Source organism: Onychomys torridus, chromosome 18 (assembly GCF_903995425.1).
Source record: "Onychomys torridus chromosome 18, mOncTor1.1, whole genome shotgun sequence".
Classification (NCBI taxonomy): domain Eukaryota; kingdom Metazoa; phylum Chordata; class Mammalia; order Rodentia; family Cricetidae; genus Onychomys; species Onychomys torridus.
In genome coordinates, this window is record NC_050460.1 from 4,069,477 (window position 1) to 4,092,937 (window position 23,461).

The window sequence follows — 23,461 nt, forward strand, 5'->3', positions numbered from 1 at the left end:
GTTTTAATATGTAAAACAACTCTTTTTGCATATTGAGAGTCAGTAACTATATTAAAAGGTTCTGGAAAATCTAATGATACCATGAAAATAACGTATAATTCTGATTTTTGAACAGAAGCATGAGGGCTTTGGGTCACTTAAATTTCCTGACTTACAACCTGCCTTCCCTTATTTATTTGCATCAGTATGGAATGTAGGGGCTCCAGAAATTGGTGTTCCCCATACAATGTGAGGAAGGATCTAATTAGTTCTCCTTATAAGCTGAAGTATCTTGCTTTTAGAATACTTGTTGCTAATATCTCCCAAAAATATTGCTGCAAGCTCTTTGCCAGCTCATTTCCTGTTCATAATGGGGCGATTCAGCTTTAGTAAAAGGGACTACATTTCTGCCGGGTCTATTCCTGCTAATTGACAAAGTCCTAATTTTCCTTTCAGAATCAGTTCAGAAACCTTTTCTACACAGGTCTTTAATTTTTTTACTCTGTTTGTGTGGCAAAGATGTCCATTCTAAAATATTTTCTTCTCTCTGCATAAGAATTCCTGTGAGAGAATGCCGAGAAGGTAAAATGGTCAGAATATGGTCAAGCTCTGGACCCAAAATGATCCACATGTGCATCTTGTAATTTCTTTCCTACCAAAACCAATTCTCTCTCATCCGTCCAAGGCCAACTCTAGAAGATCACAGTTCACAGCAGTTCAGCCATGATAAGAAAACCAGAGATACCAAAGGACAGAAAGAAACTCTGAAATACGGCCCTATGGCTCTCAAGTTCACTTTGTCTTTTATACTGTTATTATTATTATTATTATTATTATTATTATTATTATTATTATTATTACTACTACTACTGCTATTACATCTTATTTAATGGAGGGTGGCATGCATGTGGGGGGGCAAAGGATAATTGCAGGAACTGGGTCTCTCTTTCCACCATGTGGGTCCTGGGTAGTAGGAGATTTGTTTGTGTTGTCCCTCCAAGACAACCAGTGGAGGTGGACCTTGGTGTGGAGGGCAGAGTTCACGTTCAGCTGGCCAGAATGGACCACAGTTTTCTGACTGACTCAGAGGAAGATAGAGGGACACAGAGAGGAAGAAGGAAGGGCTTGGAGAGATTCGCAGGCTTTTTGGTCTTGGAAACATGGAAAGTAGGGCCAGCAGAACGATCCCCCACCGTTCTTTGGACTTCTCAGGGTTTTATCTCAATTTCTGACTCCCGAGTTTTTATTAATACTAGAACAATTAAGGTAAATGCTTTCTTTATCTGGCATCCAACATGTAGCCGTGGCTTTTAAAGCCACCACTTTCCACTGCTGCGGGTCACCCTCAGGGGCTTTGCCATCTCCCCACAACTGTGCACCCAACCCCCAAATGTGCAGTCGCCTGAGTCAGTCACTCAGCTCTGGCTCTGTCATCCAAGCAGCCAGTGCCCTCTCACGCCATGTCCTAGCTGCCCAGGCTTCTCCAGCTGTTTCCCCTTGCATCTGCTTCTCAGGCCTCTCCTTCCCCTCTGGTAAGGCAACAGCATCAGGACTGGTGGAGTGGTTACTTGGGTCTGTTGTTAGTGCCCTGTCTGAGAGGAACAGAGCGACCCTATCTCAAAGTCAAAAGTGGAAAGAGGGCTGGGGACGTGTTGATGGCTTATGTTAGGGATGGAGGGCGGCAACATTACCTCTTTTCAGAGCTCTGGCCTCCTAGCTTATCCTGGATTTTTTTTTTTTTTTTTCAGAGCTGAGGACCGAACCTAGGGCCTTGTGCTTGCTAGGCAAGTGCTCTACCACTGAGCTAAATCCCCAACCCATCCTAGCTTATCCTGGAATGTTTGGCTCCCACAAGCCAATGAGCCAACTCCTTAAAATGAGTCAGTCTCTCTCTCTCTCTCTCTCTCTCTCTCTCTCTCTCTCTCTCTCTCTCTCAACACACACACACACACACACACACACACACACACACACACTCACACACTCACACTCACACACGTCTCCACATCCCATAGCCTACTGATTTTCCCTCTGAGAATGCTGGCTATCTGAAGGTCTTGGTGGAAGGGAATGGCTACAAGTGGCATTTCAGTGGACAAAGCATCGCGGTGGGAGGGCGCTGGTCTGTACACCAGCGAGCCGTGGCTTAACCTTGCTTCCCTCGAGGTTGTGGTCCACAGTGAGAGACGGGCTGGAGTGGGGAAGGCCTCAGGCCTCCAAGCTGGGTCTGATCATTTCTGAGGCTCCTCTCTGGTACTGGAGCACAGTCTACAGAGCCTGGTGATGAAAGGCAGAAGGGTGAGAAGGCTGCTTCCCACCAAGTTCTGGCTGTTTGTGTAATGGCAAGGGGACTTGCCTGGTGAGTTAGTGAGATGGAGCACCTTGCAGTTCTGGCCCCAAGGCCAGATGTGATTGAGCATGTTGCAAGACAGGTGGGCCCTGTGTGTTGAGCCTGGCTGCTTCCAAGCCAGTGGGGCCACCACAGATGCTGAGGAAGGGCAGGCCTAGTGGGCAAGCAGTCTCTTTCTCTTTGGAGTGCATTCTACAGTGTAGGAATGCTCCAGGTCACAGAATATCTTCTGGAATTGGAGACAATTGTCTGGGGAGTCACAGGTGAGATTTTACCAAGCAGGTTAATTTATGGCAAGAAGATATATGGTTGCTAAGAGGGAGATGGTGGTATGCGTGTATATTTTTGGTCACATGCAGCAATGCCATATATTGGGACTCCAGATTTTATGCCTCAGCAACAGTGGATTTGCTCGTGGGGTGGGGGGACAAAGTACAGTTTTACATTGTAAGGGAGCCTAACAATATCTGTGAGATCCCCTTCCTGGCTTGAGGCATTTCACCCGACATCACATCCACATAGAACTCTGGGGCGGTTGTTAAGACAATCACTGTGGAACAGAAGAAATTAGAATGGTGGTCTCCAGTGTGGCTTTGACATTTGGGAAGGTGGGTGGCGTCTGGCTTTTAGGAAGAATCAGAAAGTAATTGGCATTACTTAGGAAGGGACAGGTTTCTTTTCTTCCAGTATAGATGTACTATATTCCCAACGGGTCTAGTTACGAGGCTAGACACATTAAGTTGTTTGAGTTTCTAGCAGTTAGCAAATGGGACTGTTAGGAATGCTTTAGCCTCTGGCTGCCACTCAAAACACAGAGAAACACTAAGGACACTCCCCCACCTGCACCAAGGAAGCTAGAATCTCTGCTGGCTGCTGCTGTGGATGTGACATGTAGGGTGAAAGAAAAGGCAGGGACCACAGGACAGAGAGATGGCAAGGGCATAGAGGCTGTGTCCCAAGTGTTATCTCTGCAGAAATGAAACGTGGGAAGTAAGTAAGGTGAAAGATCTGCCCTTGCTGAGCCCAGGTGGGGCCACAGGGGAGCTGCCTGTGCTTTCCATATGTTCCAAGTGGTGTATAATTAGAATAATTCGAGGAGAGTGAGACAGGAGAGGGCCCAGAATAGCAGTTCCTGGATAGGGTGTGAGGACATTTGGGAGGGTGGCAGAAGAGACCAGGAAGGGTGTCTGAGGCAAGGAAGTTCAAGAGATTGGAAGTGGAGAACAAGAGCTGTGCTGCTTCTCAGGCCTGGGTGGGAGGCTCAGGAGAGACCTGGGCCTCCTGGGTCCTGCTGTTAGGGAGTTAGAGTGGGTTGCCAGGTGGAGGAGGACTCACTTTGCCCCCCAGGATTGATTTCTAACCTGGAGGCATGCTAAATCAACAGCTGGCCCTTGCAGCCCTTCAGGTACTGCAGGAATAACAGCTCGTGCACTGTGAAGCTGGGCTGTGGGCACCACTGGGGTCCATCTTGCTCTCAGGTCATTCACTCTGAGCACAGCCAGCCGTAAAGACACATCCTGAGCCCTGTAGCATGTCCCCATGGCAGGAAACTGGGCCCCTCTCCACGCCCAGCATCAGCTGAGTGTCGTGTAGAGGGATGGTCCCTTTCAGTATGTGTACTGCCTGGTTTTATGCCTGGTTCACAGGCTTTGGGTGGGACTTGCTATGCTGCATTTCTGGAGAGCTCCCTGGGGATGCTGGCATGCTGGGGGAAGGACTGCTCTTTGAGTAGTGAGCTCTTCCCAGAGGAGCCGTTCTTGCTGGGGCTGGCTGAGGTGGAGACAGCTGCAGAGCTGAGATGGTAGGTGACACATTGGCGTGGCACAAGGCCAGAAATGTGGGTTTTCTTTTTTAATAGGAACACCCTGGCATTAGTTAACTTGTTGTGTAACCAGTTGCTCCCAAACCTTGGCAGCCCTGGTGCTCCATTGGGCAGCCTGTCATACAGGAGCGGGGCTTTCCATTAAACTTCCTGGATCAGCCATTTAGGAATGTGTAGCAAATTGTTCTGAAACTCAGGCTTGAAAGAACAGACACGATTATCTCACTGGGTCTGTGAATGGACTCCAGAAGGGACTTACCAGGCAACTGACTCAGGGTCTGTTGTGAGGTCGGGGACAGGGAGCTAGAGTGTAGCTCAGTGGTAGAATACTTCCTGGATGGCAGAGTGTCCTGGTTCCACCCCAGCACCCAAGAGCATCCCTGTGCATGACACTGAGCTGATGCTGGCTGTGGGGAGGGGTCTCTCAGTTCCCTGTCATGGGGACATTCTACATGGCAGCATGATGGCTGGGCTATACTCAGTGAATGACTAGAGAGCAAGATGCCACCTGGGTTCCACAGCCCAGCCTCACAATGCATGTGCTGTTATATCGGCATTACCCAATGGGCTCAAGGGGGCAGCTGTATGACAGGTGAGAACCAACAGGAGAGTCACTGAGGGCTGATTTGGAGGCTAGTTGTGATGTCCTTATTGTTGGGAAGAAAAATGTATGCTCAATACAGAATACCTGAAATCTCACTCATGATTGAATGCCCCAAAGGAATGTTCTAATAATGTGATCTATGTAGAGAGAGAATGTGGATCTTATGTACAAATAAACATGGAGGTACCTCGAGTACTGGTGCCACATAATCAGACTGTCATGATTGTTTTTGCCTTTGGCCGTGGACCATGAGTTGCCCACAGTAGGTAACGTTTCATCTTCCTTTGCTCTCTTAGATGGTGTTTGCCAGGCACTGGCAGTCACACCATTAGGACAGGAGACAGAGGTTTCAGGTTTTCATTGCTATTTCTGTGTTGAAATAGATGCTATCCTCTAAGGGTTTCTACATTAGGATCCTCTGTTTTCACCTGGAGTGACTGAAGGATGTCCTGGATACTCAAGTCTCAGCAGCAGCAGCCTGGAATGGTCCCACCTCTGTCAGTATGTCTTTTACCATTGTTAAAGTTAGCTTTACAAGTTGTCTTGGATTGGTAGCAACTTGGCAAATGAGAATTCACTGTTACTGATTCTGGTTTGTATTTGAAAATGTAACTGCAATGATTGTTCCATTCTTTAAGTGTGAGCATGCATAGTGGTAGTTAATAGGAGCAGCAAGCCCGGGTGGCAGCAGCTGGGGGACTTTTAAGAAGGCCATCCTTCTGAAATGGGCTCTAGTGTCCCCAGGCATTTTGTTTTGTTTGGTTTTTTGAGACAGGGTTTCTCTGTGTAGCTTTGCACCTTTCCTGGATCTCACTCTGAAGACCAGGCTGGCCTCGAACTCACAAAGATCCGCCTGCCTCTGCCTCCCGAGTGCTGGGATTAAAGGCATGTGCCACCACCGCCCGGCTCCCCCAGGCATCTTGGGAACACATCAGAAGCCAATCAGACATGCTTGTAAATAGCGATTCCAACACTGAATAACAAGCGTGCCATCTGTCACCCACAGCCTGCTCCAGGGTTGTCAGTCCTAGGCAGATGCAGACTCACTTCACAGTAGGCCTCTCATTACTGTTTATAATCAGCTACACTGATTATTATAACATGGTCACTTTTCTTCAAGCATGGTCAGTGACTTCTGATTTCTGGCCACAGCTCACAGGTTAGCACCAGACAGACATGCCTGCGATAAACACTAGTTTTCAATTTAGAAAGCTTGCATGTGGCTCTGGCATGGCCTGGGATCGCAGGTACTGTGAGATGAAATCTATGCTCCTAGTTAAGGTGTGAATCTGGGAATTGGTGCCCACACTGTGAGTGGGTCAAGCAGTCACAGAGCTAGGACTCTGGGAGGCAGGAGACACCCCACTGTCCATTTCAGGAGTGTCATTGGACTTTGGAGTCAGGCTTCCTGGAGATCTTACCCCATGGGAGACAGGTTTCAAGTGAGCCTCCCTGCCCAGTCCCACAGAGCAGTGTGGTCACGGCATGCAGGCATAGAGTCCTTTGCTTGAATTTTCACAGCTTCCCAGACTTCTCCCTGTACCCTACTCTGTCCCTTGAGGATTCTGGTGGGAATACCTTTGGCTGCCTGGAAAGTTTACAAAGCTCTAAGCTGTCTGGGTCATGGTTGACCTTCCTCCTGCTCCTTGAAAGCGAGGCTCTTCTGAGCTGCTTGGGTATAGCAGGAAGCCTGCCTTGTTTTGACAGAGGTGGGAGTTGTGAGTACAGGAAGGAAACAGAAAACACAGAGTTGTGCTCTGAGTACAGAGAGGAGAGTTGTTCCTCAAAAGCAGGTGCACACACTCCAAGAATGAATCTCCTAGGTTTGAGACTCCAAGGCTCCAGAAATGACAGGTTTGCTGCTGGCTGGGACTCTATCCTTTCTGTGTTTAAAGAGGTGAATGAGTTAGCCAGAGTCGCATGACCCCAATCACAGTCCTTTGGGGTAAGTTTTGTTCAGAGACTTCAAGTTAGCAACCATTGGAATGAAACCTTAAAATCAAAGTTGTGATTTGGAAGTTTAAATAGATAAAACTAAGTCATAATAAATGGTAGTGGCTACCAGGAATTTCATTCACTATCTTTCCCATGAAGATATATTTGTAGTTTTCTAGATAGTTCTTAGAGCTGGGGGAGTAAGTCAGTAAAGTGTCTGTTGTACAAGTAAGAGGACCTGAGTCTACCTCCCTAGCACACACACGGAAACTGGGCTGAGGGACAGGTAGAGCAGGCAGATCCCTGCTGCTCATTGGCCAGCCATTCTAGCCAATCACCATTCTAGCCAACCAGAGAGCTCCAGGTTCAGTGAGAGATCTTGTCATGGAAAATAACTCGGAGGGTGGTAGAGGGCTCCTATCACCTGATGGTAACCTCTGGCCTCTGCATGTACATGTGACATGTCTACACTCCCATATGAACACACAGGCACACGCGTGCACAGCAGTTCTGATATCTGAGGAGGGAGCCTGCTGGGGATTCACTGGTTGGTAGAGAGCACTTGATGGCATGGAGAGCCCTACTTCACGTCTTGGTACTGGGTGACTTCTCTTTGCTGGCCTTCTGTGTTCTCATCCTGTGCCCAGAAGGACACAGCTGTGTCCGGGGTAGAGAGCAGCCCTTCCTGTTCTGAGCTCTGTTGTGCACATGGTGCCTGAGGGAGACGCTGGTGCCTGATGACCAGGCCTGCTCTAAACACTGCTTTCGCTTCTCAGCCTGGAAGACTTGGCACCACTGGGGAGCAACACCGTGTTTTGCCTAGTGTTGTGGGGATGTAGCACGTGTTGTGTGCATTAAAAAAAATATTTTATGTAGTTTTGAGCTTTTAGTGAAATTTAGGCAGGGGAAGAAACAATTTAATAAACAGGCTGCTCACTGAACACACCCAGAAGCCCTTCATGCTCCTAAGATGGCCGGTTCCAGCTTGTGACACTGGAGCATGGCTTTTTTGTCGAGGGATTCTAATATGTGTTCTTTTGTTTGTTTGTTTTTGGTGTGTGTGTGTGTGTGTGTGTGTGTGTGTGTGTGTGTGCACATGTGTGGTTTTTTTGTCACCCACTTTCTTGCCTTGTTTTTTTTTTTTTTTGTTTCCGTCACCATGGTGGGTTGAATAAGAATGGCCCTGTAGGCTCATACATTTGAATGCTGAGTCATTGGGGAGTGGCACTACTTGAGAAGGACCAGAAGGTGTGGCCTTGTTGGAGGAAGTGTCCCTGGGGGAAGGCTTTGAGGTTTCAGAAGCCCAAGCCAGGCCCACTGTCACTCTCTTCCCCTGCCTGCAGATGGAGATGTAGAACTGTCAGCTACTTCTTGCACACTGTATCTGCTCGTGTGCCACCATGCTCCCTGCCATGATACTAACCCTCTGAAACTGTAAGCAAGCCCCCAATTAAGTGCTTTCTTCTATAAGGGCTGCTGTGATCACGGTGTCTCTCCACAGCAGCAGAGCATTGACTAAGACAATCACCATGCTGTCATATGCACTCTTTAGTTCCTGCATTTCCCTTGCTTTCTGATTCTTGAATGCGTGAGTGTATTCCAATGTACAGAATCCCCCGCAAGGTCATCAGGTGGTTCTGAGTAGTGGGACCATGGGCATTCCTGTGCCTTGGGACACCCCCCCCCCCATTTTTGTTGGTTCAAATGTAGAGAGGATTCACTAGATCACAAGACAGGTATGCATGCAGCCTACTTACACATTGCCGTTTTCCCAGACTATCTCACTGACAGGATGAGCAGGAGAACTCCACTTGCTCTGGTTTTATTTTTTTTTACACTTTGAAGATGTGAAAACATTGGTGACCTGATTTTGTAGCATTTATTAATATAAGAGATATTTATTAGGGTAATTTTATGCAAAAACTAGCATATTCTCAATTATAAACCGGATAATTAAAACATGAAATTGGGGCCTGGAGAGATGGTTCAGCAGTTCAGAGCACTTGCTACTCTTGCAGAGGATTCAGCACCCACATGGCAGCTCACAACTGCTTATAATCTAGAGGGTCTCAGCCCCTTTTCTGGCCTCCTTGGGACCAGGCATGCACATGGTGCACAGATGTACAACATGCAAGCAAATACTTATATTCACAAAATTCAAAATAAGTAAATATTTAAAGCAAACAGAAAGGTTGAATCAAATCTTGAGCAGCTCTATACCCTCACCAGAAATTGGCACTGACTGAAGATCCCTTATGCTTAGAGACAGAAGCATTTCAGATTTCAGAGTCTTGGATTTGGAGATATTTGCATAGACTTTACCAGTTGAGTCCCTACATCTGAAACTCCAAAGTCCTAAATGCTCTGAAATCCAAACTTTTTCAACATCAACTCTCAGAAGGTTTCAGGGGATGGCTAACCTGTATAGGTGGCTGGTCTAGCCTCCACTCTCTCCCTGTGGCTTTCTGAAACCAGTGATGACTCTGGTTTTCTGACCTGTCAGGCCTAGGATGACAGAGTCCACAGCCCGCCTCTTCCCTTCTACCTCATCCTTTACTCTTGCAGTTTCTCTGTCAACTCTGCATGTCCAAATCTGTGTAGCAGAGCTCACTTTAGCTCCTGCCAGCCTTGTGCTGGATTACAGCCCTTCCTTTACCACCAGGCTTGACTCTTGGAAACGGGCAGGAATGAAGGACACTGTGCACTCATGGGCTCTTGTAGTCCTGTTCCGGGGCTCCCAGGATCCCCCTCACCAGGGCGCTGGTCCCAACACTCAGGAACCTCCTTCCATTGCTTTCTGCTCCCCCCCCCCCCCGCCCCGCACACATGGCAGGAGCTTGCTTTGCACGGTCCCTCCAGCAGCCTCCTCACACATCAGCTGTTTCGTGTGCAGAATGACCGAGTAGTTTCCCAGGTTATCAATTCACACGGCCTGCACATAAATCATGTGTGCTCCGGTTCTTGGACACTAATGCTCCCTTATTAAGGCATAAGTCAGCCTTCTGGCTCCTATCCATTCTCTCTGACTTCTTTTTTAATTACTACAAAGTAGAGGCTGGTTACGGCTGTGCCACTTGTCTGATCCCATTCTCCCGCCCATGCCCTTACTGCTTTTTTTGAAGTTCAGTTTGTTTTTCTGGAACTTGCCAAATTGCTTTAGGAAGCTGGGAACCCAATGAATGGATCAGTGAAGGAAATCCTTGTCTTTGGAGGAAGCAGTCCGTGTGTGTGTGTGTGTGTGTGTGTGTGTGTGTGTGTGTGTGTGTGTGTGTGTGCATGCGTGTGCGTGTGTGTTACTCTTGGCCAGTTTGTATTTTAGGGAAATATTTTCTGTGGCAAGTGAGTGTCCCAGAGAGGAGGAGCAGTTAGTGCCTAGGGTGTGAAAGGAACCTCCCTTCCCATAAAGTCGCCGTGTGCATGCCATTCTGTCCAGATGAACAGAACCTTCACTGGCTTCAGTCTGAGAATAAGGGATCCCCACGCTCTGTTCATTGCTCCCCATTCCTCCACTGCCTGTGTGAGCTGCGGCCACTGGTTTTCCGACACATGCGGCTGCTGCTTGATGTCTCACTGGCCCTGTTATGCCCTGTCACTTTTCATTTCCGTCTGAAGTGCCTGAAGGTGGGGGAGCCTACGGTTATCCTGCTGTTTGTGCTGGAAAAGAAGAGCAGGGGACTATCAGACAAGGCCCATAAAAACACCAACGTCTACTTTTTGAGATGTTTGCATATCAATTCCTGTCTAAGTAATTACTGTTGAGGGGAGAAGGGATGCCATAGTTTAGAGACTGTAACAACACCTTATTATTCTCCCTTAGCAACCGTGTGGAAGGTGACACGTGTCTTGTATTCAGCAGATGGCCTGACAACATAATGCACGCTATTGCTTTTTAGGCCCTATTTTTTAAATCATGTGTACAGATGACAGAGAGGAAGCTACTCTGAGGTATTATTTTCCTCAGATAGAGGAGAAAAGATACAAAGCAGGGACGCTTTGGGGGTCACCGGTATCTCCCAGGATGCCTGGTAATGGCTTCCTCATAGGAAGAGAGGTGGCTTGGTCCCCTGTGTTCAGGGCTGTATTAAATCACATGTGTGATTTCCTGGGTACTGAGGTCTTTGATGTACTCCTCCAGAAAATTGGGGGTCTTTTATGCTACTGTGTTTCAAAATGATTGATAAAACACTCTATCTTCCCTTTGTTTCTCTTGTGCGGTCAGCTGTCGCAATGGGCTGTAGTTTGAACAAGTTGGAGAAACATGAAGAGAAGCGGCCTGGGAACATTTACTCAACTCTGAAGAGACCTCAGGTGGAAACGAAGATAGATGTGACCTATGAATACCGCTTCCTGGAGTTTACCACGCTGACTGCAGGTGAGTACAAGGCCCAGGCGGGTGGCTGGCACAGTGCAGGATGAGGTCTCTCCCACAGCTTGAAAGAGGACAGTTTAGAGATCTGGGCTTCTATATCCGTCTTCACCAGAGAGTGGCTGGCTAAAATAACAACACTGGAGTGAGGTGGTCCACACCAGTCATTTTAGCATCCCGGAGGCTGAGACAGAAGGATCCGGACCACATGGCAAGACATGATCTCAAAGAAATAAACAAACCAGTCAGTCAATTACAAAGTAAAGCTATGAGTCAGCAAGCAATCCACACGGATGGGCTGAGCTCAGCCCGCGGGCCAGGTGCTGTGTGGACCGTGTGTTAGCCATTCCTTTAGGAGAAAGTTCCCTCTATGTTGACCTGTGCATCCTCCACCTCCCCCACGTTCATGTGACCACCATTTCTCTCCTGTCAGTCTGGGCCAAGCTTTGCCCTGGCTGGCAGAGTGGGGCTGGGTCGTCTCCCACAGCCGGTGCGCCAGGCCTGAGAAGACAGATTATGGCCCTGGGATAACAGGAAAGGATGTTCAAGTTACCACGGCAGAGTACATCCTGAGCTACCTAGTGTTCAGCCCCTACTGTGTGCAGTCAGTCTGTGGCTAGGGAATGCAGCAGGTTATTCTGGTAGATAGAGGACTTGTATAAAGAGCTCAGTTGGTTCCACTTGTGAATTGAATGGTTGTAAAATGGAAGAGACTCGCTCTTCCTTTGGGGTCTCAGAAAATTAGGAGCACGGGCCAACACTTTCCTGAATGTGTCCTAAGATATTGTTTCCTTGGGTGCCTGAGGAATACTTTAAGCTTCTATGCATAGGAGGGAGATGAGGAAGAGTCCTCCCTGGGAAGGCCAATCCAAGGGCTGATTGAGAGCGGTACATCACCAGGCCTCTTGGGCTCTAGGCTCGGTCCCAGTTCATAAGATGGACTTTGCTGGGTGGTGTGTCCCTGTCACAGGGCGGTGTGTCCCTGTCACAGGGCGGCGTGTTCCTGTCACAGGGCGGTGTGTCCCTGTCACAGGGAGGTGTGTTCCTGTCACAGGGCGGTGTGTCCCTGTCACAGGGAGGCGTGTTCATGTCACAGGGCGGTGTGATTCTGTCACAGGGCGGTGTGTCCCTGTCACAGGGCGGTGTGTCCCTGTCACAAGGCAGTATGATGTTTAGAATGAAGTGTCCTCACTTTCTGCACAAACTCTGGCGCACAGTGAGGGCTGTTTGGTATCTTCCTCACCCTGTCCTCCTCACTCTTCTCTTCCCTTCCTCCTCATATCTCTTCTTGCTGCCACTCCCTGGACTAAGGCCCAGCGCTTCTGGATCTTCAAGGGACGTAGACAGCTAGGCTTCTTCACAGGGGCATCTGTGCCCCTTCCACATCACCACACCCAAACCCAGGGTCTTCTGCCCCCACTGCCTCCTTCTCATGCCCTTTAAACTAATGTTGGCACCACCACCTCGCACAGGTAGACCAACCTTGACCACTTGTGCCAATGGCTTCTCCTCACCCCGTTCCCATCCATCCTTGTCCTGTTCAGACATGATGTTCTCATTGTCGGGGTTCAGACTTGAGTGCCCATCCCTGTTTGTTGTACACGTGGTCCCCAGCTGATGGCACTGTGTGGGGAGGTGTTGGGGCCTGACTGGAGAGAGTGGCCAATGGGAGCACACCTCGGAAGGTCACACTGGTGACATCCCTGCTCAGAGCCCTGACCACTGAGAGATGAGCAACTGCTGCCGCTTACCGTGTCTGAGGGAAACGCCCTGCTTGCTGGGACACTGAGGCTGTGGGAGAGGCTTTTCGTCTCTCTGGTAGTTTTGCTTCTTAGTTGTGTTTCTTTCATGAGAGTGGGCTCACACTTGTCACCCCAGCAGGAGGATGCTAAGCGTCTGAGACCTGCTCCGAATGTGCGTGGTCCCATCCTGAGAGCCGGGAGGGGTCAGTGAGGGCAGCATTCTCTCCCCGTGCTTCCTGGCGGCCAGAATGTGAGCCGCTTCGTTCCTCCACACCGTTCCGCCATGAAGGACTGAGGCCTCCGATCCCGTGAGCTAAAAAGTCTTTCCTCTAGACCTACCAGTGTGGTTGGAGTCAGCCAGGAACCATGATCACAAGAGGGTAGGGGGACGGAGTCAGCGGACACATCCCAGAGGTACCACTGTCTGTGTGGGAAGCTGCAGGTGTCCCGCTGGGATGGAGTATGGCCTCTGGGAGCAGTAAGTGGCAGTTATATGGTAAGATGGCTCAGTCAGTAAAGAGTCTGCTGTATAAGCACAGGATCTGAGTTTGAGCCCCAGAACCAGATGTGGTGGGACTGGGGAGCCTTTAGTGTTCTCTGGCTAACTGTCCCCCTGGATTTGTGAGCTCCAGGTAAAAATGAGAAACCTTGGGTCAAACACCAAAGCAGAGAGACACTGAGGAAACATCCAAGATTGACCTTTGGCCTCTAGGTGCACTCACAACCTTGCATATACAGGCACCTGCACACAGACATGAACATGTGCACACACACACACACACACACACACACACAACCTCACATATACAGGCACCTGCACAGACATTAACATGTACACACACACACACACACACACACACACACACACAACCTCACATATACAGGCACCTGCACACAGACATGAACATGTGCACACACACACACACACACACACACACACACACACAACCTCACATATACAGGCACCTGCACAGACATTAACATGTACACACACACACACACACACACACAGACACACACACACACAACCTCACATATACAGGCACCTGCACACAGACATGAACATGTACACACACACACACACACACACACACACACACACACACACACACACACACACAACCTCACATATACAGGCACCTGCACAGACATTAACATGTACACACACACACACACACACACAACCTCACATATACAGGCACCTGCACAGACATTAACATGTACACACACACACACACAACCTCACATATACAGGCACCTGCACAGACATTAACATGTACACACACACACACACACACACACACACACACAACCTCACATATACAGGCACCTGCACAGACATTAACATGTACACACACACACACACACACACACACACACACACACAACCTCACATATACAGGCACCTGCACAGACATTAACATGTACACACACACACACACACACACACACACACACACACACACAACCTCACATATACAGGCACCTGCACAGACATTAGCATGTACACACACACACACACACACACACACACACACACACACCATCTTAGTTGTTGATCTGATGAATTTTGATCATCAATCAAAAGATGAAGGAAGTTGGGTTTTGGAAAGACTTCTGAGTTTAGATGGAAGAGAAGGGAAACATTAAGGGAAACAGCACTGTTTGGAAGTTGTTGTGGTCACCAGACAAGGAGCAGGTGGCCTCAGCCAGGAAGGGGCCATGGGGACAAGAGAAGTATGGGGGGGGCATCATAAGAAGTCAGGTACAGGCCTGAGATTGCCAGGCACCTGGGCAATGGCATCAGGTTATAGAGTGGGCACTCTGACCATGCCTTAGGCATCCATCATCTGGAGGACCAAGAGTTGGGAATGGATGACTTCTCCTTACATCCATCTTTATTTGCTTGTTTTTTTCAGAAGTTGTGACTGCCTTGACAGGCAGTTAGTAGGACATGAGAGCTGAAGTATGTGGTTCAGCTGCTATGTAGGCCTTGCCGTGGCACTAGCCTGGGAGCCTTATTGTACACTGTGCATTGTAGCTAGAATTTTCCTGGTCCTGCCTGACCCACTGTCAGGACAAATCTCTCTCACCTGCCAGTCCTGCAGCTGCTCAGACCCAACCAAGTAAACACACAGAGACTTATATTGCTCACAAACTGTATGGCCATGGCAGGCTTTCTGTTATCTAGTTCTTCTATCTTAAATTAACCCATTTCTATTAATCTATAAGTTGCCACTGGTACCTTACATCTTGCTTGTTATGGCAGCTTCTGACAGCGTCTTTCTGCCTCAGCCATCCACTTCCCATAATTCTCCTCTCTCCTTGTCCTGCCTATCCTTCCTGCCTGGCTACTGGCCAATCACCATTTTATTTATGCAGAGCGATATCCACAGCAGTGCATACTGTTTCAGTGACTTGAGCAATCTCGTTGGGATGCCTCTGTATACAACAAAACACACCCAGACTACGCATGCAGTGTTTATAAATGGAAATATCTTCAAAGCTGCTACCACATTCAGGACAGACAACTTTCCACAGGTGTGGCGGTCCTTATACCCTGTATGCCATCAGTGATGCAGGAGAGTTCTGGGTTTGAGGCCCCAGACAACTATGACGTTTTGCCCCTTGTATTTGCTTTGCTCCATTTCCATTCTTCCCTTCTGAGTGACATGTAAATGGCACTCCACAGTGTGCCAGCTGTGGGGCCTGGCTCCTTTCATCTGGTTCTCTGAGATCCTCATGCTGCTGTTATGTGAGAGCCTGGTCCTTTGCTACCCAGCATGCACTGTCATCCCTCAATCCTTCTGTCGAACACTGGACTAGGTCCATTTGGGGGCTGCTAGAGGAAAATGTTGCTGTGAACAGGTCTAGTCTAGTGTGAGTACGTGTGTGAGAGTGTGTGTGTGAGAGAGAGAGAGTGTGTAGATTATGAAACAAGTATGCCAGGTGTGGAGTTGTTAGGATGTTAACATGTACGAGCTCTTAAGATGCTGTCTCACTGCTTCCCAGAGTGTTTGAATCTTTGCACATTCCCAGTAGTGACAGTGGGAATGGTTCGCTTACTTCTTTACATCAATTAGAGACACTCTGGATCTGGTATTATTCTGTCTCTCTGTCTCCATCTCTCTGTCCCTGTCTGTCTCTGTCTTTCTGTCTCTGTCTCTGTCTATCTCTGTCTCTTGTCTCTCTGTCTCTGTTTCTTTTTCTCTAAGACAGAGTAGCCCCAGCTGGCCTGGAGTTTGCTAGGTCATCTGGGCTGGGCTCATCCTTGTAGCAGCCCTTCTGTCTTAACTTCCTGAGTGCTGGGATTACAGACATGTGTCACCATCATGCCTATGTGATCCCAGAAGGAGAGCCCAGGGCTTTGTGCGTGCTAGGTGAGCACTCGGCCAGCTGAGCTACATCTCTAATTCGTGTTTTTATTATTATTATTATGACTCTTTTGAACAGAGAAACAGCACCCATGTAAGGCAGACTTAGCTTCTTTCATCAACTTGAAAAGTAGACAGAAATGGAACTAGCAAGAGGCAATGAAAATAATCAGCTGTTGGTCTCCAAGCTGTCGAAGGTTGCTGGAATGGTGCCTGTGTTCTGAATGGTGCCATAATGCCCCCACCCCACTCTGGGCTCCCTGGACCCCCGACTCTCTAGCCCTCATTGGCAAGTGTAAACTAGATCGAGAGCTCCGACCAAAGGCTCTGACGTCCTTTCTGCCCCACTGCCCGCACCTTCAAGCTTGCCTCCTTCCCCCCTTCTGTTCTTGTAAACCGTCCCCATAACACACAGCACAATTCCCACAGCAGGCCCCATGACCACATTTTAAAATCCCCCTGCCTGTGGTTTTCCTGCCAAGGGCTCCATAAGAGCTGGCTTTGGGAATTTTCCTCTTATTTTATGCTGACCAGACTTATACTTGATGTTTGCTGTCTCCCATCCTTCAGTGCTGTGTGTGAATTTTGTTTGGTTGTGATAAGAACACAGGGGACCGTTGTTGTTCAAAACATGATGCTGTGCAATGAATCATAGACGGGTCCTCTGTCATTGAGCTTCTGATGTGGCTGGCCCTGGAATTTGTCCTCTCACTAGACTTCATTCCCCTCACAGCTTGGAGAAAGACTGATCCTGGAGGATGCGCCATAGTTTTTATCACACTCTGAAATTAATGTATCATTAGTATTGTTATTGCTTGGCCTTGAGTTTTCATGTTACTGGTAAGTTTAAAAACCTCAGTGCTATTGCCCAGGGGTGGAGGCGCACAGCCCTGTTCTGCAAACAAAGCTGCATGTGAATTGTCCAGGGCTTGTTGGGCCCCGAGCCCCAGGCTCTCCCCTGGGGCCTCAGACTCAGTAGGTCTGAGGCAAGACCTTTGAACCTTCATTTGTAAGGAGTTTCAGGTAGGTAAAGGCTACTGGCCAAGGACCCCAGTTGAGAACTTTCTGAGTGGAGGTGGTGCCAATGGCAGTGTTGGTGCGAGCTGGTTAAGATAAAATATGTTCTGTAATTACAAATCCTCCTAGACATAAGTCATCATATACTTTATTTCCTTAAGTGACTTATATTTGGGAGGACATAAGACAATCAATGGAATTATTCTTTTAAAATGCTTTTATCCCATTTATTAGTGAGTGTGTGTGTATGGATGCACACAGGCCATGGTGTGTGTGTGTTGGAGATCAAAGACAACTGTGGGAGCTGTTTTTTCTCTCTCATCACATGGGTCCCAGGGATTAAACTTGGGTCATTGGGTCAGAAAGCACCCTTATCTGCTGAGTTATTGGCCCCAATTAATTTATTTCTTTATTTTTGAGACAAGGCCACATGATATAGTCCTGGTTGGCCTGTAACTCACTATGTAGAGCAGGCTGGCTTCCAGAAATCTACCTGCCTCTGCCTCTTGAGTGCTGGGATTAAAGACATGCCATACCATCCCCAACCCAATACAGTTATTTTTAAACTTTGTTTACAAACTTGCCACATGCCTGCTGTGTGCCAGATCTACTCAGTTTATCCTGGAAAGGGCCCAGGCCTTGGTCCCACTGAAGCTGCAAGGGATGCAGCTCCAGATCTACTCAGTTCATCCTGGAAAGGGCCCAGGCCTTGGTCCCACTGAAACTGCAAGGGATGCAGCTCCAGATCTACTCAGTTCATCCTGGAAAGGGCCCAGGCCTTGGTCCCACTGAAGCTGCAAGGGATGCAGCTCCAGATCTACTCAGTTTATCCTGGTAAGGGCCCAGGCCTTGGTCCTACTAAAGCTACAAGGGATGCAGCTGAGGCTGGAGTTGAGTAGGAAAGCATACCTAGTGATATGTGTGGACATCCTAAAAGATGATGCTTCAGAGGGTGACAGTGTGCAAAGTCTTCTTTCCTCGGTCCCTAGGGCTGCTCAAGTCTCCTGCAGTTGTCTCTATTTCCAGTCTTTTCCTGAGCCACTGTGTGTAGCATAGGCTGGGGCTTTCTAGTAAGCAGGTCGTGCCATGAAGGTACAAGTTCACCATCGTTACTAGGAGTCTCCCTCGGGGCTGGGCTTTCAGGAAGACCCTCGGAAAGGAGGAAGCTTTTGCTGAGTTGAAGGAGCGAGTGGCATTATATGCAGGGCTAGTTCCATGCTGGGAAGGAGCAGGGGTGTAAAGGGTCAGGAAGGAAGTTCTGTTTTCTGGCCCTGGGGTGCTACTGGGAGAAGAGGGTGAGTGAAGTGTGGGTGCTGGCTTTCCTGGCGCCAAGGCCACTTCAGATCCTAAGGTGCACAGGGAACAGCTGGGTTTAACATGCAGCCTGAACGGGGGCCCAGCAGTTCTCCAGGTCTCATCCCTCATCTTGTAGAAATACGAAGTCTTGTTCCCTGCTCCAGGTGCCGTGGAACATGAAATAGTCCTATATGACAGTCCAATGGATGCTGCTGAAGTTTCTTAAGTTTGAGAACAACTGGGCCAGGGGTTCTTCCAACTGTAATGGAGGGGTACACTGGAAGAGTGATTTGAGTTGTGTACACCAGGGTGGATGAGACTCAAGGAGGCTATGGGGTCCAGCTGAAGGCAGAGCATGGGACATGCAAGGAACAGGTTTCTGTTGACTAGGGACCTTTTGGCCAATGTGCTGGGTCTTCTGACAGCTTGCTCTTGATTCAGGAGCCTTGGAGAAAGAGAATATCTGAATCATCACCCTCATCCAGGGCTGGGGTCCAGTGCTCAGGGCCCTGCTCAGCATGGGAAGCCTCCTGCCCAGTCACATCTGACATCTAGCCAGGCCTCCTTTTATAGTACTGTGGCTTTCACATTTCAAATAATTGCTCACTTAGAGGCAGCCTGGGGGCCATGGCCTCAGATCATCTCTGGGAGTCTTTGCCTTGATAGGTATATACTAACGCTGTTCCCTCACCTCCTTCCTTATTCCCTGATTGTCTAAGAACCACAGAAATTTCCTGGGATCCACAATTAGCATTAATGGACTTGACTTGTCCCACCAGGCATTTCTGGAGTTAATGTCTGGCAAGATGTACAAGGCTGCCCCTGACCTGGAAGCTATGGAAAGGAAGGGCAAGCATGGGTGAGACTTATGTGTATTACCTGAGGGTTCTTAGTGAGAGAAGCTTTTACCACAGGGTTCCTTTAGCTAGAGCCTGGAGGACCCTGAAGTGTTTGTTTTGACACTCATTAATGAGGCATTTACCTCTCTCTAAACATGATACCTACCAACAGCTTTGTAAGGGAACAGACTCTGTAATCCTTGCTGCTTTTCAGAGGAGCTGAGCAAGTCACTGATGCACATTTTTACATCTAAAAACAAACCTCCAAACAAAGCATCAGTGGCTGTGTGTGGGGGAAGGTGGATCGATACAAGAGGCCAGAGCATCCTTTGAGAGGAAAGCTTGGAGCCTGGCATTTGAGCTGGGGTTTCACTTTTTACATCCTTCAGATGTAACATGAATCTTAAACAGTCTTAATAATAATAATAATAATAATAATAATAATAATAATAATAATAATAAAACAGAGCCAAATATTGGGGCGAAAGATCAGAGAAAACAGAAGAAGCCAGCCACTTTCTTACCTCTAAGAAATTCTCAACCTCAAGAGCTTGAGTTCCTGTTTCCTCAGGCCTTATATACCTTTCTGTGTCCTTCCATATTACTTCCTGGGATTAAAGGCGTGTGTCTTTCCCAAGCAAAGACATGAGATCTCAAGTGCTGGGATTAAAGGTGTGTGCCACCACACCTGGCTCTGTTTCCAGTGTGGTCTTGAACTCACAGAGATCCAGACTGATCTCTGCCTCCCAGTGATAGGATTAAGGGTGTGTGCCACCACTGCTTGACCTCTGTCTAATTTGGTGGCTGGCTCTGTCCTCTGATCCTCAAGGCAAGCTTTATTAGGGTACAAAATATATCACCACATCCACACCTAGAGCCGATTCTCTTGTTCGCAGCCCATAATGACACACAGCTGTCAGTCCTCTGCATTTTGGCTTTCCTGGTAAATCCTTGAAGATCACCCACTGTGACAAGAGCCACAGGTGTGGGTGACAAGCACACTGATGATGATGTTAACAGCAGTGACAGGCAAGGCACCACACATCCTGCTTTATGTGGCTTTAATCCTCTTGAGGAGATCAGTGAAGTTACCCAGCATGCACTGGGAATTGTCCTTGGTCTTAAGCAATGTGGATGGAGTGAAAATGTAGCCCAGCCTTGAGGTTTGGACTGGCTCAGATCTGGCATTGAAGACCAGTGCAGGCAGCCATCCTTTTATTGTGTCCTGCTCTATGGAGAACTCACCATGTGCTTTGGTGAGTCACAGCTAGTGGGGATGTGAGCAGCTACTGAGGGCTGTCTTAGGCTCCCATGTGGAGATCAGTTCATCTATGCAGCTCTGGGGAGGCTGTTTCACTCCACAGTGATGGTCTCTTAGGGCTGGAAGGTTTGTCAGTGCACACTGCTCATCACCTGTTAGAGATCGTGTGTGTGTGTGTGTGTGTGTGTGTGTGTGTGTGTGTGTGTGTGTAGATCAGAGGACAGACAATCTCTGGTGGTGGTCCTCAGCAATTTTTTTGTTTTGTTTTGTTTTTGACAAGGTCTCTTTCTGGCCTAGAACTCAAGGGTTGACCTGTGAGCCCAGGGCCTTCATTCTGCCTCCCCAGGATAGGGATTACAGCCATACAGCACTCTCTGCTTTGGGAGAACACTTTTCTTACGGGAGGATGTGAATGTTAGCTAAGAGGCCCCTGGAGTGGAGCTCTGGCTTTCCTTTGCTACTCGTTTTAAAGTAGGGCTAAGTGTGACCCCTAGCTCAGCTTCAGGAGGCCTGGCCTGAACTTTGCAAACACATCAAGCTCATAGAAAATAGACTCCTCCTTTGCAGAGAGGTGCGCACAGGAGTCTAGAGAGACATTTTGTTTCCTAGAAATCTGCTGTGCCGGTCCAGGAATCATCGGCCTCTGTGAAACCATCTGCTCCCAGTGGTGCAATTTTCAGATCAGTTTTCTGACCCATTTTTAGGTTCTGTTTCATCAATAAAGGGTTAGGCAGAATGTGTGTAAATATTTCATTTCAGTTTGGGGAAAAGCTACTGTTGGACATTGTGAAGTTATTTATTCCTACCTGGTTTGGGGTCTGGTCTGGTCTCTGTAATTGCCAAGGTTTGGTTTCTATTTTGAAGACTCACTTGAGGAGGTCAGTGGTGTGACTAGCAAGCATAGGTCCCAGCTGGGAGGTATGCTAGAAACAGACCCTGTTTTTAAACAGAATATGCAAAGTGTGCTCCCATAAGGAAGCTGGTTCCCATCATACCCACCTCACAGTTTGAGATCTTAGAGATGGGTGAGGTGATGTGTGTGAAAGATCCTGTATGTATCATCTATGCAGTTGATATTCTTCTTGGTACTAATGTGTTGTTCCACTCATACTAATAGGGTTGATGAAGTTAGACCAAAGGGGGCTGGACATTCTCAATGTTCCTTTCTTAAAGTAAAACTAGGTGCTCTGGTCCCAGCCACTCTAAATCTAGATCAAGACACAACACGCAGTCTTGTGTGCTCATGGACTCTGGGGTGAGTGTGACCCAAGCAGTCAGAGTCAGGAACTCAAGACTCTTCTCAGTAGGATGAAATGCCTTCATGATGACTGTTATCTGTTAAAGCAAAACCAAATTGTTATTTTTTATATAGGAATTTATAATAATAGCAGCCTGTCATAATAATTTTTATTTATTTTAACTAAAATGGAACAGAAGGACCAGTAAGATGGCTCAGTAGGTAGAGGCATGTGCTGCTAAGCCTTATGATGCAAGTTCAATCCCCAGGACCTATGTATTAGTAGGAGAGAACCTACTGTTGCAAGTTGTCCTCTGATCTCCTTGTGTACGCCATGCCATGCATGCACCCACACATCATAAGTAAATAGACAAGTAAATGTAAAAACTTTAATAAGCTATATATGTATGTTTGTGTATATATACATTACAAAAAATTAAAAATAAAGTGGAACAGAAAACAAGTTAATGTTTTATGTAGCCTACTGTCTTAGTTTGGGTTTATCTTGCTCTGAAGAGACACCTTGACCACAGCAACTCTTACAAAGGAAAATATTTAATTTGTACTGGCTTGTAGTTCAGAGGTGTAGTTCGTTATCATCATGGAGGGAACATGGAGTCATGCAGGCAAACATGGTGCTGGAGAAGGAGCTGAGAGTTCTACATCTTGATCTGCAGACAGCAGAAGGAGGCTGTGTGTCACACTGGGCGAAGCTTGAACATATGTGAGACCTCAAAGTCTGCCTCCACAGTGACACACTTCCTCCAACAAGGCCACACCTACTCCAACAAGGCCACACCTCCTAATAGTGCCACTCACTATGGGCCAAGTACTCAAACACATGTCTGTGGGGACCATTCCCATTAAAACCACCACACATACTAATTCTTATCAATATGACTTTAAAGGATTCAAGAGGCTTTACCCAGTTTTACTGTGGGCCCATCTCATTTTTGTTAGTTTACATTAACTATGCAAAATGATGGTTTTGATCATGACATTGTCCTACAGGTAGACCATGCCTTTCCACCCTATTCTTCCCCCATCTCAGTATTATCCTAAGTTTAATCAGATTTCACTGATTGTTGAGTTCTAGAAGAAAAGAGACCTGTAGATTTTATGTGTGAGATCTTTTTCATTGGCATGTGAAGGTAAGTGAGTGACTTCCAGGTTCATGTCCCTGTGACTAAGCCTAGAAAGTCACTTTCTTTGTAGTGTGTTTCAGACACCTGCCCTTGGGTCAGATATCCTGATAAGTAAATTGAGGTAGGCAAGGCATACTTCTTGATCTTACTCTAGCCTAGCTTCTCTCTCATCTTGTGGTAGGAGCATGGTCTTAGGGGCATGCATGGATTTGGGGGGTGTCAGTTGTTGACTGGTTCATCAGCCCCTGTTAAGAAGAGGGGACTATTTCGGGAGACTCTCATGGGTATAAATTCAACATTAGTCTAGAAGCGTGTGGAACTCATGGGGCTTGAAGATTGAGTGCTGTGTGTGATAGGAGACTTGTCAAATTTCTGCTTGGGTAAGGGTGGGGGTGGTGGCTTTCCTTAAAGGTAGAAGCAGTCCATGTCCTTTGGGAGAAGTACCAGCCTTTACTTATTGTGACCTGGTCAATCCCTGATTGCTTGGATTTTTG

The 23,461-nt window shown here is 47.8% G+C and overlaps 1 protein-coding gene across 3 annotated transcripts in view; it reads left to right on the top strand.

Annotated features, from left to right (window-relative positions):
* The window catches only part of Rftn1 (raftlin, lipid raft linker 1), a 197,452-nt gene that overhangs the window by 11,462 nt on the left and 162,529 nt on the right, over positions 1 to 23,461 (top strand). For all 3 annotated transcript variants that reach the window (XM_036167750.1, XM_036167747.1, XM_036167748.1), the window contains exon 2: positions 10,910 to 11,062. In XM_036167750.1, the coding sequence (XP_036023643.1) occupies positions 10,918 to 11,062 (145 nt within the window). In that variant the 5' untranslated portion in view covers positions 10,910 to 10,917. The remainder of the gene's footprint in view (positions 1 to 10,909; positions 11,063 to 23,461) is intronic.